Source organism: Rana temporaria, chromosome 3 (genome assembly GCF_905171775.1).
Source record: "Rana temporaria chromosome 3, aRanTem1.1, whole genome shotgun sequence".
Taxonomy (NCBI): domain Eukaryota; kingdom Metazoa; phylum Chordata; class Amphibia; order Anura; family Ranidae; genus Rana; species Rana temporaria.
In genome coordinates, this window is record NC_053491.1 from 221689109 (window position 1) to 221714415 (window position 25307).

General features: G+C 45.2%; 1 protein-coding gene across 1 annotated transcript in view; it reads right to left on the reverse strand.

The window, feature by feature from the left end:
- The window catches only part of DRAM1 (DNA damage regulated autophagy modulator 1), a 100089-nt gene extending 75831 nt beyond the window's left edge, over window positions 1-24258 (reverse strand). The window contains exon 1 of the mRNA XM_040344291.1: window positions 23830-24258. Coding sequence (XP_040200225.1) covers window positions 23830-23960 — 131 coding nt within the window. The 5' untranslated portion in view covers window positions 23961-24258. The remainder of the gene's footprint in view (window positions 1-23829) is intronic.
- Between the last annotated feature and the right edge of the window lie 1049 nt (window positions 24259-25307).

A 25307-nucleotide genomic window follows, 5' to 3' on the forward strand; every position in this document is an offset into this window, starting at 1 on the left:
CATGATGAACAGCAGTAGGAATAGGAGTATATAGAGTGTCAAATAACTGCTGACATAGGTGTCTTGACTGGGCAGCAGCAGCAGAAGCAGCAGTAGTATTAACAGTAGTAGTTGATACAGAGTCATATCACATGGGCAGGAGGTGCCATCATGAACAGCAGTAGGAATAGGAGTATATAGAGTGTCAAATAACTGCTGACATAGGTGTATTGACTGGGCAGCAGCAGCAGAAGCAGCAGTAGTATTAACAGTAGTAGTTGATACAGAGTCATATCACATGGGCAGGAGGTGCCATCATGAACAGCAGTAGGAATAGGAGTATATAGAGTGTCAAATAACTGCTGACATAGGTGTCTTGACTGGGCAGCAGCAGCAGAAGCAGCAGTAGTATTAACAGTAGTAGTTGATACAGAGTCATATCACATGGGCAGGAGGTGCCATCATGAACAGCAGTAGGAATAGGAGTATATAGAGTGTCAAATAACTGCTGACATAGGTGTCTTGACTGGGCAGCAGCAGCAGCAGAAGCAGCAGCAGTAGTATTAACAGTAGTAGTTGATACAGAGTCATATCACATGGGCAGGAGGTGCCATGATGAACAGCAGTAGGAATAGGAGTATATAGAGTGTCAAATAACTGCTGACATAGGTGTCTTGACTGGGCAGCAGCAGCAGAAGCAGCAGTAGTATTAACAGTAGTAGTTGATACAGAGTCATATCACATGGGCAGGAGGTGCCATCATGAACAGCAGTAGGAATAGGAGTATATAGAGTGTCAAATAACTGCTGACATAGGTGTATTGACTGGGCAGCAGCAGCAGAAGCAGCAGTAGTATTAACAGTAGTAGTTGATACAGAGTCATATCACATGGGCAGGAGGTGCCATCATGAACAGCAGTAGGAATAGGAGTATATAGAGTGTCAAATAACTGCTGACATAGGTGTCTTGACTGGGCAGCAGCAGCAGAAGCAGCAGTAGTATTAACAGTAGTAGTTGATACAGAGTCATATCACATGGGCAGGAGGTGCCATGATGAACAGCAGTAGGAATAGGAGTATATAGAGTGTCAAATAACTGCTGACATAGGTGTCTTGACTGGGCAGCAGCAGCAGCAGAAGCAGCAGCAGTAGTATTAACAGTAGTAGTTGATACAGAGTCATATCACATGGGCAGGAGGTGCCATGATGAACAGCAGTAGGAATAGGAGTATATAGAGTGTCAAATAACTGCTGACATAGGTGTCTTGACTGGGCAGCAGCAGCAGAAGCAGCAGTAGTATTAACAGTAGTAGTTGATACAGAGTCATATCACATGGGCAGGAGGTGCCATGATGAACAGCAGTAGGAATAGGAGTATATAGAGTGTCAAATAACTGCTGACATAGGTGTCTTGACTGGGCAGCAGCAGCAGAAGCAGCAGTAGTATTAACAGTAGTAGTTGATACAGAGTCATATCACATGGGCAGGAGGTGCCATGATGAACAGCAGTAGGAATAGGAGTATATAGAGTGTCAAATAACTGCTGACATAGGTGTCTTGACTGGGCAGCAGCAGCAGAAGCAGCAGTAGTATTAACAGTAGTAGTTGATACAGAGTCATATCACATGGGCAGGAGGTGCCATCATGAACAGCAGTAGGAATAGGAGTATATAGAGTGTCAAATAACTGCTGACATAGGTGTATTGACTGGGCAGCAGCAGAAGCAGCAGCAGTAGTATTAACAGTAGTAGTTGATACAGAGTCATATCACATGGGCAGGAGGTGCCATGATGAACAGCAGTAGGAATAGGAGTATATAGAGTGTCAAATAACTGCTGACATAGGTGTATTGACTGGGCAGCAGCAGCAGAAGCAGCAGTAGTATTAACAGTAGTAGTTGATACAGAGTCATATCACATGGGCAGGAGGTGCCATGATGAACAGCAGTAGGAATAGGAGTATATAGAGTGTCAAATAACTGCTGACATAGGTGTCTTGACTGGGCAGCAGCAGCAGAAGCAGCAGTAGTATTAACAGTAGTAGTTGATACAGAGTCATATCACATGGGCAGGAGGTGCCATGATGAACAGCAGTAGGAATAGGAGTATATAGAGTGTCAAATAACTGCTGACATAGGTGTCTTGACTGGGCAGCAGCAGCAGAAGCAGCAGTAGTATTAACAGTAGTAGTTGATACAGAGTCATATCACATGGGCAGGAGGTGCCATCATGAACAGCAGTAGGAATAGGAGTATATAGAGTGTCAAATAACTGCTGACATAGGTGTATTGACTGGGCAGCAGCAGCAGAAGCAGCAGTAGTATTAACAGTAGTAGTTGATACAGAGTCATATCACATGGGCAGGAGGTGCCATCATGAACAGCAGTAGGAATAGGAGTATATAGAGTGTCAAATAACTGCTGACATAGGTGTCTTGACTGGGCAGCAGCAGCAGAAGCAGCAGTAGTATTAACAGTAGTAGTTGATACAGAGTCATATCACATGGGCAGGAGGTGCCATCATGAACAGCAGTAGGAATAGGAGTATATAGAGTGTCAAATAACTGCTGACATAGGTGTCTTGACTGGGCAGCAGCAGCAGCAGAAGCAGCAGCAGTAGTATTAACAGTAGTAGTTGATACAGAGTCATATCACATGGGCAGGAGGTGCCATGATGAACAGCAGTAGGAATAGGAGTATATAGAGTGTCAAATAACTGCTGACATAGGTGTCTTGACTGGGCAGCAGCAGCAGAAGCAGCAGTAGTATTAACAGTAGTAGTTGATACAGAGTCATATCACATGGGCAGGAGGTGCCATCATGAACAGCAGTAGGAATAGGAGTATATAGAGTGTCAAATAACTGCTGACATAGGTGTATTGACTGGGCAGCAGCAGCAGAAGCAGCAGTAGTATTAACAGTAGTAGTTGATACAGAGTCATATCACATGGGCAGGAGGTGCCATCATGAACAGCAGTAGGAATAGGAGTATATAGAGTGTCAAATAACTGCTGACATAGGTGTCTTGACTGGGCAGCAGCAGCAGCAGAAGCAGCAGCAGTAGTATTAACAGTAGTAGTTGATACAGAGTCATATCACATGGGCAGGAGGTGCCATGATGAACAGCAGTAGGAATAGGAGTATATAGAGTGTCAAATAACTGCTGACATAGGTGTCTTGACTGGGCAGCAGCAGCAGAAGCAGCAGTAGTATTAACAGTAGTAGTTGATACAGAGTCATATCACATGGGCAGGAGGTGCCATCATGAACAGCAGTAGGAATAGGAGTATATAGAGTGTCAAATAACTGCTGACATAGGTGTATTGACTGGGCAGCAGCAGCAGAAGCAGCAGTAGTATTAACAGTAGTAGTTGATACAGAGTCATATCACATGGGCAGGAGGTGCCATCATGAACAGCAGTAGGAATAGGAGTATATAGAGTGTCAAATAACTGCTGACATAGGTGTCTTGACTGGGCAGCAGCAGCAGAAGCAGCAGTAGTATTAACAGTAGTAGTTGATACAGAGTCATATCACATGGGCAGGAGGTGCCATGATGAACAGCAGTAGGAATAGGAGTATATAGAGTGTCAAATAACTGCTGACATAGGTGTCTTGACTGGGCAGCAGCAGCAGCAGAAGCAGCAGTAGTAGTATTAACAGTAGTAGTTGATACAGAGTCATATCACATGGGCAGGAGTTGCCATGATGTACAGCAGTCTTAATAAGAGTATATAGGGTGTGAAATAACTGCTGACATAATTGTCTTGACTGATCCAAAGGAGTCATGGGAGAAAATCATGTGGTCAGATGAGACTATAATATAATTTTTTGATCATAATTTCACTAACCGTGTTCGGAGGAAGAATAATGATGAGTACCATGCCAAGAACGCCATCCCTAATGTGAAGCATGGGGGTGGTAGCATCATGCTTTGGTGGTGTTTTTCTGCACATGGGACAGGGTGACTGCACTGTATTAAGGAGAGGATGACCGGGGCCATGTATTGCAAGATTTTGGGCAACAACCTCCTTCCCTGAGTTAGAGCTTTGAAGATGGGTCGAGGCTGGGTCTTCCAACATGAGAATGACCCAAAGCACACAGCCAGGATAACCAAGGATTGGCTCTGTAAGGAGCATATCAAGGTTCTGGCGTGGCCTAGCCAGTCTCCAGACCTAAACCCAATAGAGAATCTTTGGAGGGAGCTCAAACTCCGTGTTTCTCAGCGATAGCCCAGAAACATGACTGATGTAGAGAAGATCTGTGTGGAGGAGTGGGCCAAAATCCCTCCTCCAGTGTGTGCAAAGCTGGTGTAAAACTACAAGAAATTTTTGACCACTGTAATTGCAAAGAAAGCCTACTGTACCAAATATTAACATTGATTTTCTCTGATGTTGAAATAGTTATATTCAGCACTGTAAATACATCAGGTCCGGGGCTTCATCAGGGAATGCATGGCAAGGGACCCTTCAGCGCCCTGAACCGACGACGGGTGCCAGAAAGTCACCGCCGATCCAGGACTCATTCATCTTTATGAATGTGAGTCTGTCCACGGACTCTGTGGACAGACGGGTCCTCTTGTCCGTGACCACCCCACCTGCCGCGCTGAATGTCCGCTCAGATAGTACGCTGGAGGGGGGGCAAGACAATAACTCCAGCGCATACTGAGCGAGCTCGCGGCAGGTGTCCAATCTGGCAACCCAGTACTCCATGGGGTCGTCGGTGCTCATACTGTCAGAAGCACCGACGGACGCCATGTAGTCTGCCACCATGTGGGCCAGCCGCTGGTGGTGACTGCTGCTGCTGCTGCTGGTGGTGGTACTGGGTCGCTCGGTTTGGAAGAACATCCTCATCTCTTCCATTAGGTCCCCTGCTCGGCTGCAGCTGGGTGCAGCCACCTGCTGGGTGAGATGAGGGGGGACAACTGGAGGCCGGGGAGTTGCCTGCTCCAACCGTCTGACAATGGCTGCCTGCAGTTCCTCCATCCGGTGCTGCCTCCGGCTGGCTGGGATGAACTGCTCCAGTTTCCCCTTGCACCTGGGATCCAAAAGGGTGGCCATCCAGAAATCATCCCTCGTCTTGATGGTCTTAACCCGGGGGTCCCTCCTGAGGCATCTGAGCATGTGGGCAGCCATGGGGAAGAGCACAGCCCGCTGTGACTCCTCAATGCTGGCCAGGTGAATGAGGTGCGACTCTTCTTCCCTGAGGCGCTGCTGGTCAAACTCAGACATGCCCAACCCCCGGACTATCGGTGCCCCCAACACCGGCTCTCCCTCCTGACCAGGCCCTGACTCCGGGACGACACCAGCAACCACCTCCTCCTCCTCTTCATCATCATCCTCCTCCTCCTCCTCCTCCTCCTGGTCCTGGCCCTGGTCTCGGTGGAGCATTGCTGACTCCTCCTGCTCCACCAAGGCACTCTCCCCAGCCTCGAGCAGGCGATCTAGTGTCCTCTCCAGCATGAACAGTATTGGCAGCACGCTATTGAGGCCAATTTGCTCACTGCTGACCATCTTGGTCGCCTGCTCGAAGGAGGACAACACTTGGCAGACCTGGTTTATCTGCCCCCACTGCGCACAGGCGATGAAAGGGAGTTGTGGTGAAGCCCTCTGAGTGCCTAGTTCCATCAGGTACTCCCTCACCGCCCTTTGCTGCTCCCACAACCTCTTCAGCATGTGGAGGGTGGAGTTCCACCGCGTCACACTGTCCACAATCAGCCTGTGAAGGGGCAGATTGTACTTCCGCTGCAATTTGGACAGGGACGCGGTAGCGGTTGGGGAGCGCCTGAAGTGGCTGGCAATCCTACGCGCCTTTGCCACAATGTCACTCAACCCTGGATAAGTGCGCAGGAACTTCTGCACCACCAGGTTGAGGACATGTGCCAGACAGGGCACGTGCGTCAGACTGCCAGCATGGAGGGCGGCGAGTAGGTTGCTGCCGTTATCGCAGACAACCATACCTGGCTGGAGCCTTCGGGGTGTCAGCCACTTCTGGACCTGAGCTTGAAGTGCTTTCAGCACTTCTTCTGCAGTGTGTCTCCGGTCCCCTAAACTAACAAGCTGGAGCACGGCCTGACAGCGCACGTGCCCCACACTTGAGTAGCTACGGGGGCGCTTGCTGGGAGGCTCAGCAGCTGCGGAGACAGTGGCTTGAGGGAGACCAGCAGTTCTCCCCTGGACACCCCGGGGCGGCACCACAAGATCGGTTGCCGACGATCCCTCACCGACGCCTCGGAGGGAAACCCAATGGGCCGTGAAGCTGATGTAGCGTCCCTGCCCATGCCTGCTGGTCCAGCCATCCATTGTCAGATGAACCCTGTCGCTGACAGCGTGATCCAGCGACAGGGTTACATTCTGAACAATGTGCTGGTGTAGGGCAGGGACACCAGTCCTGGCAAAGAAATGGCGGCTGGGGACACGCCATTGGGGTTGGGCCTGCTCCAACATCTGCCTGAAGGGGTTGCTGTCAACTATGTTGAAGGGCAGCAGATGTTGGGCAATAACCCTTGCCAGGAGCCCATTGAGGGAACGCACACGTCGGTCTCCAGGGGGGAAGGGAGTGGTGCGGTCAAAGGCGTCTGAAATCGACGCCTGGCGCCGGACGGCAGTGCGGGACACAGACGTGGAGGGTGCTGTGGAAGTAGAGGTCTGGCTGCCGGTACCAGTACCTCTACTAGAGGGAGCGGGGGGGCATGACCTGCTGGAAACAGATGAAGATGTGGCAGGGGCTGCTGTACCCTGCTCACTTGTGGTGGTGGCGCTGCTACCACCACCACGCTTCATCTCCTCATACAACGCCCAGTGGTTTATCCTGAGGTGCTGGTTCAGGGCTGTGGTACCCACCCGAGCCAAACACTTCCCTCTCTTCACCCTCACTTTACAAATCCGGCAGATGGCCACGGTAGGGTTGTCTGCCACCAGGGTAAAGAAATTCCAGACAGGTGACTTCAGCACCGCCCTCCTGTCAGATGGGGTGACGCTTACTTGCACCTGCTGGGATTCGGTGCGCACAGGTGGAGCTGCCTGCTGCTGCTGCTGCTGCTGCTGCTCCTCCTCCTGACACCTCCTGCTGCCATCACCAGTGGAGACCCTGACGATGGTCTCCCTGGTGGTGACCTGGCGCACCGTTTCACCAGGGTGCCTACCTTCCCCGTCGTCACTGACGTAGTGAGCCGACGCGTCAGATGGCAACCATGATGGGTCACCCTCTTCGCCCCCAGAGATGTCAGACCAAGGGCTGAGATGTGTTGGTCTGAGGGAACCACGTGACATGGAGCCTCTAGCCTGGCTCCGCTGTCCCCTCACCCACGCCTGGGTCTGACTAGGTGCTGCTGTTTCCTGCACCAAAACAGCAGCACCAGTTTGAAGGGATGTCTCTGGGATACTGCCAGCAGGTATCCCATCCTCCTCATCCATCCCTTCAAAAAGGTCCTGACCATCAGGACAGAGCTGGAGGTCTGCCTGATGCATGGCCTCCCCCAAGAGATCCCTATCACTGTCGCTGTCGAACAGTAAGATGCTGGACTCTTGGGGGCTGGGGGGGGGTAGTACAGGCAACGGTGTAATGGTGGTACTACTGTGAGTCGGGACCGACGACTCAGTGGCACTGCTGTGCCCCATGTAGTCCACCACTACTTGAGCCTGAGATGGCAATATCGGGCGGCTGCCCGATGGGAAGAACTCCCGGATCAGGCGTACTCCCCTTGCACCCGATCCTCTACCACTAGTAGGGGCACGAGAGGTACCCCGTGCTGGCAGCGATCCAGCACTGGGAGTAACTCCCCTACCCCTACTGCCACGGCCACGGATGCCGCTCATAATTGCTGATATGTGTGTGGGGGGGTTAAACTTTATTGGGGGGGAAAATGTGAACAAAATGTGTTTTTGTGTTTTTTTTACAAGACAGGCACGCAGACAAAGACGTACACAGACAGCTACTAAACTATAAGAAAAGTAGTACACCAGACAAGGACTACAAAATTAAAGAAAAAAAAAAAAAGCACTAAACAAACACTAACTTTTTTTTTTTTTTTTTTTTTAAACACAAAACACAGACACTAAACACACACTAAGCTAAGCTAGATGAAATAAATGTACACTAACAGTGTGTACACTTACTACACAAAATTTAACTAAACTGAACACAAAACTTAGCTTTTATAAAAGCTCTTTAGGGAAAACTAAACAAAATTTGAACTGAGATGCCTATCAAATATCACTGAACAGTGAACCTGCAAGATCTGACAGTAACACAAGATGAACAAAACTTAGCTTTTAGAAAAGCTCTTTTATAAAGCTCAGATCAATATGTGTTCTGAAATCTCTTGCAAATATAACTGAACAGGGAGGATTGCAGGATCAAACAGTAACACAAATGAAAAAAACAGCACAAAACAGCACAAAACGTAGCTTTGAAAAAAGCTCTTGGGTCTATTGCTTTGAAAAAAGCAGTTGATATACTGGAAAAGATCCACTGGAATCACTAAATAGCAATGCTGGTGATGATCTAAATCAATCAAGAACAAAGACACAGGAAACCAGGAAACCAGGAACACAGAAACAGCCTCCACACTCTATAGCAAGCTTCTGAATCTGCAATGAAATGGTGCTGGGAGTGAGCTTATATAATGTCCATGCAGGCAGGTTCCTATTGGTTGCTAACCTGTGACGAGTGTGGAAGGAGAACTCTGATTGGCTCTGATGCAAAAGGGCGGAGCAAATAATCGCGCAATATTCCTATTGCCGAATATTCGCATTGCGATTATTCGGCAATATAAAATGATCGCTTCAGCTACTCGGCCCAATGGCTCTAATCATACCAGCAATGCTTTCAGACGTCTATGGAGATCACTAGGATGTGATCTGTTTTAAAAATGAAACTGTAAAAATCGCTCTGATGCGGAAGATCGGGGCGAGGAAAATAATCGCGCGATATTGCGTTTGCCGAATAATCGCATTGCGATCTTTCTGGAAAATTCAATGAACGCTTCAGCTACTCGGCCCAGGGTCTCTAATGATACCAGCAATGCTTTTAGACGTCGATGGAGATATCTAGGATGTGATCTGATTCAAAAAAAAAATTGTAAAAAATCGAATATTCGGAATTGCGAATATTCACCGCGAATTTCGAAATATAGCGCGATTTCTCGAATATGCTATATTCGAGTCGAATATTCGCAATGCGAATATTCGTGAGCAACACTAGTGATTGGGTGTCTCTCTCATCGTCAGGCAGACAGCTGCTTATTGGACACACCAGACTGGATCCTAGGTGAAAAATCATACTTTTTTGGCTTGAACTCTCTCTCTCTCTGCAGGTAGGGCCCCTGACTTAACCTCCCTGGCGGTACGATTATTTCAGAAAAAAGGTGCTAAAAGCGGTACCATTATTTGCAAGGAAATTTGCCGTTTTATACTGTAGGCCTGTAATTCTTAGGAATAACTAACTTAAATCTGTCCAAACAAGAGTCTAGTAGGCATCCCGGGTATGACATTTTTTTTAAAACAAAATTATAAATTATAATATAATAAATAATTATAAATAATTATACCAAATAATAATATAATTATAATAAAAATTATTCAAAAATGTAATCAACTCAAAATCACTGAAATTTGCTCAGTTGCAGAATTGTCGCTGTCATTACTTTAATTTTTTTATGACGAATTTCCCCACAAATTCTGCAAGTGATTATAATTTATTATCGCTGTTTTCTAGCTGCTCTAAAACCATTTTTGACATAAAGTGACACTTTTGGTTGCTATGGACAATCTAGTTTGCAGGCAGAAAGAACAGTTTTTATTATATAAAAGTACATGTAGGGCACTGGGCAGACCACTAGGGACAAGGGGGGTGTGTATTTTTTACAAACAGTACTGTAATCTATAAGATTACAGTATACTGTATGTAAGGTGTTTGTTTACCTTTTTGAATTTGGTGCCATTCTCCGCTCCCGTGCGTCGTAACGTCGCAGGGAACGGAGATCGGCGGCACACAGAGGCACTGTGTGAATCGCGAGAGGTCCCGCTCGCTCACACAGCGCGGTGGCATCGCTGGATCCAGGGAAAAGGTAAGTAAACCAAGCCTGTGGATTCAGCGAGGCGAGCCCGAGTCTGACTCGGGGTTACCGATCGTAGCACAAAAATCTCACCCCGAGTCAGACTCTGGAATACCGCCAGGGGGGTTAAGGTAGTTGGGGCCTTGCTGGCTCCCGCTGAAGGTGCAAGATAGCCTAGGAGGGTGGCAGCCTTTCAGGCTGGGTGCTTCTCCTACTGGACAAGGACTTTGAGTTATGCGGCCCCAGGCTATTTATGTTCTCTCCAGCTATCTGCTGAGCACACCCCCTCAGGGATTGGCTGGGACCTCAAAAAATTTCAAACTGCCCACTCAGCCTGTTCCACTCTTATGTTCTGGATCTTTCCAGAAAGAAGGGAGAACAGTCGAGTGTAAAACCGGTGGCACCTTTATCAGCCCAGAGCAATCAGCACCAGCTTCACTAATTACAGAGGAGGAGCACAAAAATAACAACATTTTACTCCACGTTAGGCCTCCTTTACACTTGGGTAGATTATTAATACACATGAATGCTTCCTTTTGGATATCTTGTGCTGCATTGTCAGCTTCTGCTTATGCTAACCATCAGCCTTTCGCTCCGATCCTGCTGTTGTTGGAACATTTTTCATTTTGAGCACCAATAATTTTTAATAAGGGCATCTTTTTTAAATGGACTTCACAATAGTAGTCTATGCTTATGTTTTCCAAACTTCTAATATCATTAACTGCTCAGAGGCGGTCATCTCTTCTCAGTGGAAGTTGACTGGAGCTTGAGATTCACATTTAAAGTGGATGTAAAACCCAATTCATGAAATTTGAGCTGGGCACATATATCTGAAGTATTTTGTTATCGCTTTTCAATGAGCTAAGTCTTATAGCTCTCTTCTGAACGGTTCCTCTGTTATCAGCCTGAGAACTCCTGACATATTTTTTTACTTTTTAGACAAAAGCAGCCTGACTCTTTTGTCAAAGGAGGTTGCTAAAATAGATTAGCAGAGAGCAGCTCCTACTACAAAACAGCTCTAAGAGTCTCTGCCTATGATGATAGGGGGTGTGTGCCTTTCCTCCAATCAGCAATGTTAGCTATCTTGGCTGTATGGCCAGACATCACACTCTGTGTTAACCAGGAAGAGAAAATCTCATAACACAATCTCAAATTTCTAAACAGTATATAAATGTGAAGACAGCAGATATACATATAAAACTTATGTAGGGAGATTTGGTTAATCTCTGTGTATCATCTGAGGCTGTCCACTTCACTGGGGGTATGGATGGTTTAATGCGCTTTTGGCCATCATAACTTTGCCCCAACTGTTCTGGTAAGAGGATATTGTTAACTACTACTATCAGGTGGTAGAGTTTTCTTTCCTGCTTTGCATAGATTATATTTCCTGGAGCATCTTACACTGCAGATGTCTTGTGATGGGACTGCTTTCATCTATGGACTATATGCATTCATTTAATGATGGATTTCTATCTATATTTATATATGCACTTTTTTATGTTTTCATGTTTTCATGTCCCCCCTGTTTTCTATTTGTACTTTATTAGTTGATAAATAGTTGCCTGCAATTTTTTACTTTAATGTTTCCTAATGATAGCATGTTTGCCTTTTTTTATTGTCATTATTGAGAAATTCATGCATTTTATTATTTGATTAATTATTATTTAGTAGCAGCACCTTTTCAACTGTCCAATGATTATATGCACTTTTGCTAATGCTGATAATTTTATGCAATTAAAATTTGTAGCGTTGCTTCTTTTGCCTAAATTTACCTGACAGCCTAGCACTTAACTAGGAGGATGCTACACTTGCAAAAGTCAGTCAGCAATGGCAAACACGCTTCTAAAGCTGGCCATACAGTGTGCTAATTTCATCTGGTTCTTAAAATCCACTTAGTGGGCAGCCCTGACAGCTCCCACCCACCCAGAAAACTATTGGCTGAACAGTGGCTGTCCGAAGCCAGCAATGGGGATTTGGATGGTCGAATGTTAGCTGCAGGCTAATCTAAAAAAAAACTGAGCGTGACTTTAGTAAAGGTTTGCTGTACATGAAACTCTTAACTGAATGAAACTGCCAAGATACTGTATCATTACCAAATACCACAGGTTACATTGGTTTATGGGAAATCTGTCAAAGGAAAAAAGTATGGTTTTAAAAAATTGAGTTATGTATAAGACAAGTGCTAGTAGCTCATTTGCTGGATAAAGAAAAAAAAATTTAAACAGATAAGTCTTATTAAAAACATGTTTATTCATTTAATCAGTCAGAGTAGACTGACATACCTAAAAGAACAGTAATGGCTCGCCAAGTGCTCTGCATTCAGGTGTTTCATACTGACTCAGCTTGATTTTGCTCTTCTGGGAGGCCCACTTAGGAACACCATTGGCAGATATGGATGCCACAGTGACAGTGCTTGCCAGAAATTGCAGGCACCATACCTCTAAGAGCATACAGCAAATAAACACTTCACTAGCCACTTGAACATATTGAGCCATCTAGCTCAATACACTGATTACACCACAGAATCTAAGTACTTTGTAGGCATTAGGCACAAACACCCAAGCAACTGTAATATTCTATTCTTTAGAAAAAATATATATATATATAAATATATATATATATATATATATATATATACACTGCTCAAAAAAAATTAAAGGAACACTTTGAAAACCTTTTAGATCTCAACGGGCAAAAATCTTATGCTGGATATCTATACTGATATGGACTGGGTAATGTGTTAGGAATGAAAGGATGGCACATAATTTGATGGAAATGAAAATTATCCACCTACAGAGGGCTGAATTCAAAGACACCCCGAAAATCAAAGTGAAAAAATTATGCAGCAAGCTAGTCCATTTTGCTGAAATTTCATTGCAACAAATCAAAATGGTCCTCAGTAGTGTTTGTATGCATGCCTGACAACATCAGGGCATGTTCCTAATGAGACGACGGATGGTGTCCTGGGGCATTTCCTCCCAGATCTGGACCAGAGCATCACTGAGCTCCTGAACAGACTGAGGTGCAACCTGGTGGCACTGGATGGACCGAAACATAATGTCCCAGTGGTGTTCTTTTGGATTTTAGGTCAGGTGAGCATGGGGGCCATTCAATAGTATCAATTTCTTCATCCTCCAGGAACTGGCTGCATGCTCTCGCCGTATGAGGCCGGGCATTGTCATGCACCAGGAGGAACCCAGGACCCACTGCGCCAGCGTAGGGTCTGACAATGGGTCCAAGGATTTCATCCCGATACCTAATGGCAGTCAGGGTGCCATTGTGTAGCCTGTAGAGGTCTGTGTGTCCTTCCATGGATATGCCTCCCCAGACATCACTGACCACCAAACCGGTCGTGCTGAACGATGTTACAGGCAGCATAAGCTTCTCCAGACCCTTTCACGTTTGTCACATATGCTCAGGGTGAGCCTGCTCTCATCTGTGAAAAGCATGGGGCACCAGTGGCGGACCTGCCAATTCTGGTGTTCAATGGAAAATGCCAATCGAGCACCACAGTGTCCGGCAGTGAGCACAGAGCACACTAGAGGATGTCGGGCCCTCAGGCCACCCCCATGAAGTCTGTTTCTGATTGTTTGGTCAGAGACATTCACACCAGTGGCCTGCTGGAGGTCATTTTGTAGGGCTCTGGCAGTGCTCATCCTGTTCCTCCTTGCACAAAGGAGCAGATACTGGTCCTGCTGATGGGTTAAGGACCTTCTACGGCTCTGTCCAGCTCTCCTAGAGTAACTGCCTGTCTCCTGGAATCTCCTCCATGCTCTTGAGACTGTGCTGGGAGACACGGCAAACCTTCTGGCAATGACACGTATTAATGTGGCATCCTGGAGGAGTTGGACTGCCTATGCAACCTTTATAGGGTCCAAGTATCGCCTTGTGCTACCAGTAGTGACACTGACCCTAGCCAAATGCAAAACTAGTGAAAAATAGTCAGAAAAGATGAGTAGGGAAAAAAATGTCAGACACCTCCACCTGAAAAAACATTCCTGTTTTGGAGGTTGTGTCATTGTTGCCCATCTAGTGCACCTGTTGTTAATTTCAATTAACAGCAAAGAAGCTGAAACTGATTAACAACCCCCTCTTTATACACCCCTCCCTCTCTGCTACTTAACTGACCAGATCGATATCCCAGGAGCTCTGATTCAAACGTGTTCCTTTAATTATTTTTTTTGAGCAGTGTATGTATGTATATATATATATCCATCCTATTCTTACTATCCTATATTTATGGTAAAACAAGAATTCTGAATTCTCCTCATATAGAGACTGCATGTTCAAAACAATAATAATATATGTTCAGTAGTTTAGGAGGAAAGGGTGTTAAATAGTTTACTTTCAAGGTTATATGAAATACAAGAATACATTTGGATGTTGGACTTCCCTTGTCCTCTCAGCCAAGTGTGCACTTCCTCCTTGGAGGATGGAGGAATGACTGGCCTCTACAGTCTGTGCTGGGGAGTAGGTGATGTGACCAGAGGGAGGAGGAAGCGGGCAGAGAGGCAGAAACGCAACACTCGGCCTCTCTCCTTTCTGTGTATCATTGCAAAGGTGACAAAGCAGAGCAGGAACAGAGCAGTGGTAAATATGCAGTGACACACTTGCTAGCTGGCAGAAAGGTTCAGTGTCTGAGGTGTTGGGTTTCGGTGTCAGGGGTGCTGAGAGGAAGGGAAGTTCAGAGTCAGGGTTGCTGGGAATTTCAGTATCAGAAGTGCTGGGAGGAAGGAAGGTTCAGAGTAAGGGGTATAGGTGGGTGCAGTCTTAGGGGTGCTGGGTGACTTGGAGATGCAATGTTAGGATGCAGAGTGCCAGGGGTACTGGGTTCTCAATAGCAACAAATACAAAAGCTGCAGGGAGACTTTTCCTTGACTGAGAGCCACCAGATATAGTGAAGGCTCCAGATTTATACCCTATCTATGATTAAAATGTAAAATCAAATATTCATTTTCACATTGTATTTCACTTATTTCCAGCCTACTCCTATTAATCTGAATTATCTTGAAGTTTGTGACTTACTTTGTGAAACTCCTCACACATGTATTCACTATGGGTAACTGCTTTGTCACAGAATTCACAGGGCTTGCCTTCTAAACTACTGAGTTGAGGAGTTTCAGGAGGCAGAGTCAGTACATGAATAACTGTTTGCAGGCAGCAAGGTACCATGGGATATGTAGTCCTTAGAAATTGGAATTAAACAGCAGAGGAGAATCTGCAAAGCATTTAGGGATTCCGAGAAATCATGGAAAAGAAATGGACAGCAGACAGGCAGCACTCACAATGTGAAAGGAAACTTGTCAAATAATCTTTTAATGATTTGTCAAAAAGAGGAATTTAGTTGATTGGAAACCTCTATAACCCTACCCTAATTCTGCAAATCCTTAGTATTGAGTAAACCAAGGAAAAGAAGGGGGTGGTCTTTGTCCTCCACTGTACTTTAAGATATAGAATTTACAGGTAAGTCAAGGGTGGGCTCGTCTCTGACTGGCCGTTTTATTTTTCAATGCCCTGGCTTGATATCTATGGGCTGGGCTGGCAAGATATGATTTATTTAATGTTGGTTGTAGGTGAAGCCCTAGCGATATGGGTCGTAAATCTAGATAATGTTTTTTTTTATTACCCTCCATTTCACATTTGTTTATGCTATATGATTGACTAAATACTATTATGTGTAATTTGCAATTTATATTTAGTTTTTGGGTTCTCATGTATTCATCACTGTGATTACAGTATACATTTCAGACCAAAAGAGTCCTTAAGAAGCAAATATATATATATAAATGCATAGACTTTTGTCCTTATTTTATATTAACCTAGTTTTGGTGTTGTATGGTCCCTTATATGCACTATATGTAATGACATTTTTTCTAGATAATATGTTATTATACTCTTTTGGGCCAGGTTTATTGTAGATTTTGGCTAAGGGCACTTTCACACTGAGGCACGGTGGCGTCCGTGGTAAAGCGCCGCTAGTTTTAGTGGCGCTTTAACGTAATTTTAGAGGCGCTTTTTGGACGCTAGCTGGGCGCTTTTAATCCCCTAGCGGGGGAATAAAGGGTTAAAAAAAGGGTTAAAACCTTTGCAGGCACTTTAGCGGCTCTGCTCATTGAATTTAATGGGCAGGTATACACCGCTTCTAAAGCACCTCAAAGATGCCACTTGCAGAACTTTTGTTAATGTCCCACAAATGCACTGGGTCACGCAGCCATTAATTTGAACAGGCTGTTTGTCACTGAAACCGGCCCACTGAGCCATCACCCCACCGGGAAACTCCCGGTAGCCTGGATGGCCAGTACATGCCTGCTTGCTGTGCTCCACTCTACGTAGAGTAGATTTGGTAGGGAGATTCATCCTCTCTATTTGTCATGTTTACCATTAGCATTGAAAGTGAAAGTAAAAGAAAATCCAAACCTTTTGGTTGTCCCTAGAAAAATAAGGGGGAAAACTTCCAATGAAGGCACTAGTTCAGGTGACTTGGGGGTCCTCAAAGGATTCCTCATTTTGAAGGGATTTTCTCTCACTTCCTGTTTTGGCTATAGGACAGGAAGTGAAGGTAGACCTCCCCAATGGGGCAGAGATGGCAAAAAATAATTGAACAGGGGTTATAACCCTGCCTTATTCTTTCCAAAATGAAAAAAATAAATAGCGTTTAGTTTTACTTCAAGTTAAAACCTTTATCCCGAAATAAAAAAATGTATTTAACTGCTTAAAAAGTGTTAGCAGAATAAAGCTTTATTTGGTTAGTCGTTTGTTTAAGGCAGTTGTATACCCTCTTGTGAAACATGCACCTAGAGGTAAGCCTACATTAAAGCTTACCTGTAGGTGCTTGCAATATCTCCTTAACCTACATGGTTAAGGAGATATTTGCAGAGAAGCAGGCGCCGATGTCTACGGCGCATGCGCGCCATTGACGACGGCGCAGGCGCACTGATCGCGGCGGCTCTTGAATGGGAGCCTGCCGGAAAGTGACGGAAATGTGCGCATGCGAGGGAGTGACGTCATCGCCGCTCCGGCCAGTCACAGCGCCGGAGCGGCGATACCTGGAAGTCACTCCAGGTATCATAATGGCAACGTAGGACGTGTCCGAGGACCGATGCGGGGGCTTTGATCTAAGGTAAGTAATTGATAATGAGCTAGTATGCTAGTCATACTAGCTCATTATGCCTTTGCCTTGCAGGTTTTAAAAAAATACATAAACATTTTTTGGGGTATACAACTGCTTTAAATCTAAATCTACTAGTCTACCTAATACTACCCTACACGCAGGTTAACAATGCTGCTGCCCAAGGGTGGCTAGTTGTCCTTCATAGACAGAGTAGAGCAGTGACTGTAGCCACTCTTATGCCCCGTACACACCATCACTTTATGTGATGAAAAAAAACGACACTTTCTGTGAAGTAAAAAATGACGTTTTTGAAACTTCAGTTTTCAAAGACGAAGTTGCCTACACACCATCGTTTTTCTCACAATGTTCTTGCAAAGTGAGGTTACGTTCCACCACGTTTTACCATTGAAGTAGCTTCTGGGCATGCGTGGATGAAAAAACGTCTTACAAAACGACGTTTTTTGCTACACACGGTCAATTTCTGTGAAGTAAAAAGTGCACTTTTAAAAAACGACACATAAAATTGAAGCATGCTTCAATTTTTTTTGGTCGTTTTTTACAAGACATAAAACAACGTTTTCCCCCACACACAGTCAATTAAAGTGACGTTTTTAAAAACGTCATTTTTTTTCATCACATAAAGTGATGGTGTGTACGCGGCATAAGACAGGAAGTGTGTTACTGGTAGGATCCCCAGGTTAAAGAAACTAAACTAAAAAAAAAATGCAGCCAATACATTTAAAGATTGGTACGCTGCAACATATTTTTTTTGGGATACGTTTGAATATGCTCTAATGTAATAAACGTTACCTTGTATGCAGTAGTGCACAGCAATGAAATGGCATAGTGTAAAGGGGACCTTAATATTTTGATCTGAACTGCTGGCCATGCATTGTGAAGACCAGTGGTCTCCAAACTGTGGCCCAGGGGCTGGATGTGGCGCTTTGCTTGCTTTTATTTTGCCCTTGGTGCACCGTTCCCACTATCACCATCAATGGGTATCTATTTCTTCAACTGACATCAATAATGAGGCACCATTACTCTCACTGACACCATTGATGAGGCACTATCCCTCCAACTGACACCAATCATCACTATTCCTTCCACTAAAACCAGTGATGGGACATTATTTACTGACACTAAGGCTGGGCATATTTCTACTTCCACTGGCCACATCTGGCCCCCCTAAATAAACAAGTCTGGTACTCTTTTAGGCAGAAATTCTAATTCTAACAGCCATCTACGTCCCTCAAGAGGACACTTGGCACACAAACTTTATATGTCACCAATGCATAGACCAGGGGGGTTTCAAACTATGGCCCTCCAGTTGTTCAGGAACTACAATTCCCATCATGCCTAGTCAAGTCTGTGAATGTCAGAGTTTTACAATGCCTTTAATGGGATGTGTAGTTCCACAACAGCTGGAGGGCCGTAGTTTGAGGATCCTTGGCATAGACCCTGAGTAATGGCCTCTGCACCTTGAGATCGTCTGAAATCTTTGTCAGCAGTGGGGGATGCCAGATTTGGACATCCTGGCCTCCAGGTTTACCATCAAACTGAGGAGATTCTCTGGTCCTGGTTACTTATAGAATAGTAGATGCCCTGGAGAGTCCTTGTTCTCAACTGGCTGACTTATGCCTTCCCTATGTAGCGCTACCCCCGAAGGAGCCGCTGATTTTGTTGTTGGGATCGGCGTATTAAGTTACCTTAGTGTTGTCTAGCGGTGCAGTTGGAGAACAGAGTATTGAGCGAATGTCCAGACAAGGAATAGAGGTTTTCCAATGCTTTATTTCCAGGCCAACATCAACATCAAATAGGAAGAAAAGGTTGATGAAGAAAGAGGGAGAACTTTGCGGTATCAGGCCTGGATAAGAACCGAGCAATCCTGCTCTCAGTAGTACCAAATTACAGTTCGTCGCCACTCTAGCCAGAGTGGGTGAAGTGCCCCCAGACAGACTCCTTTTAAAAAAGCCTGGCAGCCGAAGTGTCACTTTAAATTGCTGGGAGGAACAGATCCCTCTCACCGAACTGGCTCTAGGCCTCTGCCACAGGCCAATTACTTGAATGAGCTAAATGGACGAATTGAGCGAATCCTCCCAGTAGATTTTAGCATAGGTCACCGGATGACAGCAAAGCGTACCTGTCAGCATTCCGGTCACCAGATCCCTGATTGGTTCGTTCAAGCCCTGTTGGACAACCTGCCTCCAGGTTCTCCTCAAGCCGACCCCCCAATCGAACGGCATCCAGCCTGGGATCCTCTCAATAGAACTTGGGACCCAGTAAGTCACTGGGGCCCCTCTCAGCAACATAGAGCTCCACGTAGCATTTTGACCTTGCCCTGGAAGGCCATCGCCGGGGTCCGTTGGATGCGCGCATCCTAAAGGTGGGTGCCGCACCTGGAACCTGGAACCCGCGGGAAGAACCAATAAAGATGGCGCCTGCCACACATATACTCTCCCCCAGCATGCCCCGCGAGGGAAAACTCCTCTTATTGGCTGCTGGGGAAAATTGCTCTGCCAGAACCCCTCTAGCGCCACCTGTCGCCCAGGGGTGGAAACAACACCCCTGGAGCGCAGGCTGACCTACAGGACATTTCCGGAATGACAGCAGCCCAAATTTGACAAATTGTGAATGGGAGCAATAATAACTCTCCCATTCCCCACTAACTTTAGCGTAGTTCCCATACTGGAAGTAAGGGGGCGCTACACCTATGATGAATATCCTCCCTGAACTGCTGTGCAAGATAGACTAGGATAAGGTTCCAGTAATTCTCATTGCATTAATCTGGTTCACAAGGACATGGTACAAAGTAATAAAAGACTGAGCATACTGGCCTAAGGTCATGTGTTCCATTCTACTTCCTAGCAGATGGTTCTAAAGCCTCGTACACACGATCAGTCCATCCGATGAGAACGGACCGATGGACCGTTATCATCGGTTAACCGATGAAGCTGACTGATGGTCCGTCGCGCCTACACACCATCGGTTAAAAAAACGATTGTGTCAGAACACGGTGACGTAAAACACGACGTGCTGAAAAAAATGAAGTTCAATGCTTCCAAGCATGCGTCGACTTGATTCTGAGCATGCGTGGATTTTTAACCTATGGCTGTGCCTACTAACGATTGTATTTTTCACATTGGTTAGGAATCCATCGGTTAAATTTAAAGCAAGTTGGCTTTTTTTTAACCAATGGTTAAATAACCTATGGGGCCCACACACGATCGGCTTTGACCGATAAAAACGGTCCATCAGACCGTTGTAGTCTGGTTAACCTATCGTGTGTACGAGGCCTAACAGCATGTCTATTGAAACCCGGGTCTTGAAGGATAAGCGTATTTGTGACTTTGTTATTCCTACTTTTTTCAAGAAAATCCAACTCCTGCAAGATTTATCATCGCATATGGAAGTCTTACTATGCCTGGTGCAAGAACAGACTGCTGAATCCCATGAAATACCATGTCTCACATTTTGGCCCATCTTCAGTCTGGTCTCCTCTCAGAAAGATGCAGCATAAATTGGAGCATTTTATTATGCCGGTGTGCATGCAGCCTTAATATGCATGGGCTACAATCTGGTACTGCATATGTCAGAGATCCAGCATGATGGAAAATTATAATCATTACCCATTGTTTTCTGCTTATTGTATAGAGATAACCCATGCTTCTCTACAGTTTCATGCACATGACCGTAAAAAAATTACCTACACACCTCTGAAGAAATGACACTTTGCTACAATGTAGTGAGCGTACAGCTTGTATAACAGTGTACATTTACTGTCCCCTCAAAATAAGTCAACACACAGCCATTAATGTCTAAACCGCTGGCAACAAAAGTGAGTACAACCCTTAGTCAAAATGCCCAAATTGGAGCCAATTAGCCATTTCCTTCCCAGGTGTCATGTGACTCATTAGTGTTACAAGGTCTCAGGTGTGAATGGGGAGCGGGTGTGTTAAATTTGGTGTTATCGCTCTCACTCTCTCATACTGGTCACTGGAATTTTTTCACATGGCACCTCTTGCCAAAGAACTCTCTGAGGATCTAAAAAAATGAAATGTTGCTTTACATAAAGATGGCCTAGGCTATAGGAAGATTGCCAAGACCCTGAAACTGAGCTGCAGCACGCGGCCAAGACCATACAGTGATTTAACAGGACAGGTTCCACTCAGAATAGGCCTCGCCATGGTCGACCAATGAAGTTGAGTGCACATGCTCAGCGTCATATCCAGAGGTTGTCTTTGGGAAATAGACGTATGAGTGCTGCCAGCATTGCTGCAGAGGTTGAAGGAATGGAGGACAGCCTGTCAGTGCTCAGACCATATGCCGCACGCTGCATCAAATTGGTCTGCATGGCTGTTGTCCCAGAAGATGATGCCCACAAACAGTTTGCTAAAGACAAGCAGACTAAAGACACGAATTACTGGAGCCACGTCCTGTGGTCTGAGGAGACCAAGATAAACTTATTTGGTTCAGATGGTGTCAAACCTGTGTGGTGGTAACTAGGTGAGGAGTACAAAGACAAGTGTGTCTTGCCTACAGTCAAGCATGGTGGTGGGAGTGTCATGGTCTGAGGCAGCATGAGCTCTGCTTGCACTGGGGAGCTACAGTTCATTGAGGGAACCATGAATGCCAACATGTACGGTGACATACTGAAGCAGAGCATGATCCACTGCCTTCGGAGGCTATTCCAACATAACGACCCCAAACACACCTCCAAGACAACCACTGCCTTGCTAAAGAAGCTGAGGGTAAAGGTGATGGACTGACCAAGAATGTCTCCAGACCTAAACCCTATTGAGCATATGTGGGGCATCCTCAAATGTAAAGGTGGAGGAGCGCAAGGTCTCTAACATCCACCACCTCCGTGATGTCGTAATGGAGGAGTGGAAGAGGACTACGGTGGCAACCCGTGAAGCTCTGGTAAACTCCATGCCCAAGAGGGTTAAGGCAGTGCTGGAAAATAATAGTGGCCACAAAAAATGTTGACACTTTGGGCCCAATTTGGACATTTTCACTTAGGGTTGTACTCACTTTTGTTGCCAGAGATATAAACATTAATTGCTGTGTGTTAAGTTATTTTGAGGGGACAGCAAATTATACAGTGTATAAAAGCTGTTCACTCACTACTTTACATTGTAGCAAAGTGTAATTCTTTAGTGTTGTCACATAAAAAGATATAATAAAATATTTGCAAAAATGTGAGGGATGTACTCACTTTTGTGAGATACTGTATCATGAAAGTAGGGTAGAAAGATCCTGCATAAAAAAAATGCAAGTATGGTTTGTAAAGTGCCTGCGCTTACATTTGTACAGGTGCATTTTTATTTGTAAGCATAAGTCCTCATTTTTTTTGTAAACTAAGAATTAAGTTATGAGCATACGCGTTTACACACATACGGTATAGTGGAGTAATTTACTGACTGCAGATGTTTAGATCTAATGATTTACATCAATGGTCATATCTAAAATGTCAACGTCAATGCAAAACAATAAAGGAAGCTGTGATGACAAATCCTTCTGATGCAACTACAGAACCGTCAACAAGAAACACTGATGTGATTTACACTTTCACACAGAAAGAAAGAAAAATCTTTATACAAACCACACAACACTGATCATGAAAGAAATAGGTACACAATAGTGGAGATTTACTAAACCTGGTGCACTAGGATTCCAGTGCCATTCAGCTTCTAACTTCAGTTTGTTAAATTAAAGGGGTTGTAAAGGTTTGTTTTTTATTTTCTAAATAGGTTACTTTAAAGCGGTTCTCCACCCTAAAGTGAAGTCCCGCTGATCGGAACCCTCCCCCCCTCCGGTGTCACATTTGACACCTTTCAGGGGGGAGGGGGGTGCAGATATCTGTCTAAAGACAGGTATTTGCACCCACTTCCGGCCCGGCATTCACGGGCAAAAGACGGGCATTGCGTCACATCCCGTCGCCCCCCCCCGTTGTGTGCTGGGAGCACTCGGCTCCCAGCACACAGCGGGAGCCAATCGGCGGGCGAGGCGCGACTCGCGCATGCGCCGTAGGGAACCGGGCAGTGAAGCCGCAGCGCTTCACTTCCTGGTTCCCTCAGCGTGGATGGAGGGGGGAGCAGCAGGGTGACGAGCGATCGCTCGTCATCTGCTGCGGACGCCGCTGGACTCCAGGACAGGTAAGTGTCTTAATATTAAAAGTCCGCAGCTGCAGTATTTGTAGCTGCTGGCTTTTAATATTTTTTTTTGGCGGAACATCCGTTTTAAGCTAGTGCATTGTTGATTCACTTACCTTTTCCTTCCATTTCCCTTCTAATTTTTTTTTCTTTGTCTGAATTTCTCACTTCCTGTTCCTCCTCAGTAAGCTGTTCTAAATGACTTTCCACCGCTCAGATGATGGTGGAAAGCTTACTGAGGAGGAGCAGGAAGTGAGAAATTCAAACAAAGAAAAAAAACATTTAGAAGGGACATTGAAGGAAAAGGTAAGTGAACTAACAATGCACTAGCTTAAAGTAACCGTTAAGCTTTCACAATAAAACTTGGAAGCTGATTGGTTTCTATGCAGAGCTGCACCAAATTTTGCGCACTCACAGTTTTAGTAAATAAACCCCAATATTCACAGTAAGTACAGATATGAATAAGTAATGCGTAAAGATTTCCCCTACACACCACAGTATGACTTATCCCACACACCAAAGTTAAGACTTACCTTATGTAAGGTACAAAAGGCACCACATGTCCCTCTAGTACAGCGAAAATGTAAGAGGCGATGAATGCTGCAGAGGACCAAACCACCAGTATACATGGTAACAAGGCTGCATTCTCTGTATACCAACTCATGGAGACTCCTGCCTTTGTAACCGGCAGGCAGCAGTGCTCAAAGAGGAAGTTCCCGTCTCAGCTACAAGTCAAACACTCACTTTGAAATACGACTATAATGCTGGAAACTAAACAAAATGTATTCCTTTAAGTTTTTAAGCACAGATCACTTTTCATGTGACCTGCCAGTATGCAGTTTCATTTCACCTAACTTTTTCTGTCTCCTTCCTTAAACTTCCTTTTTCTCTCATTGCGTGTATTTTTGCTTTAGTACTGATACTATCCTCTTTCAGCAATGTTCCGAAAGTAACATTTCACAAGTCACGCCTCCTCATGCAATAAAGGAATTTTTTTCCTCACTGCCCGTAGACAACCGACATGTAAAAAGGGAGTCAACAAAAAAAAAAATGGCAAAGGAAGTTAAACATAAATATCTACAGGACAGGATATATTAGGGACTTATCTGTGCATAAAATGTTTGTGTGTAAATAAATATACTGAGAGGGAGAGAGACTAGCACATTTATTCTTAATCTGATTCCCACAGCAGCGACAGGAATCTCTGCCTTTTGTTAAGACTTGAATGCTATTATAAAAGCTTCATAGAAATGAGTGTGAAAAGTGTTCTTGAAGAAGAATTAATAACCAACAGCCATTTCCCAAACCACTTTCCTGCAACAAATACCAAACGATAGCTTTTGGCTTTTGTGTACTTCCAGTTGCATGCCAGTACTATGAGTCAGTGGGTTATTACACTCTGTATCACGCTTTAAAATAGATGTAAATCCTAATTGGATTTTGGCATTTTCTTTTCGAACCTCTGTGAATCATAAAATATTATTTTTTTGCCCAGGACAAGGTTTCTATTTAAAATTAAATAGAATGACAGGAAAAGGGGCAATTATAGCCCCCTTTTCCTCATGGGAGAGCGACGGGGGACAGTATTTGGCTTCTGGGGGGGGGGGGTTCTCCCCCCCCCCCTGTGAAGAAAATAGATTAGTTAGCCTTTGGGTGACCTTTCCTGGGCCTGAATAGAATGCCCGGGAAAAGTCAGTTTAAATTTGCTCATTTGTCCCCCAGTTGACCTTTCTGGGGGAATTTTTGTCGGGCTCTTTGAACTTTGGGTGACCCTTCCTGGGCTTCTGGACAGAAAGCCCAGGAAGGGTCAGTTCAAACCAGTCAGAACCAGTGGGTTTTTAGCCCGTTTTGGGCTATTTAAAGCGGGTTCCGTCCAGCCCAGGCTCATTCGCCTCAGAAGACTTTGGAGCTGTGGTGTTCTTCCCCTCCCACCCCCCCCCCCCCCCTATTTTCAGAAGATATCTTGTCGCGGTTATTTCTTATGTGGTAGTGTCACCTTTGCTTTATATAT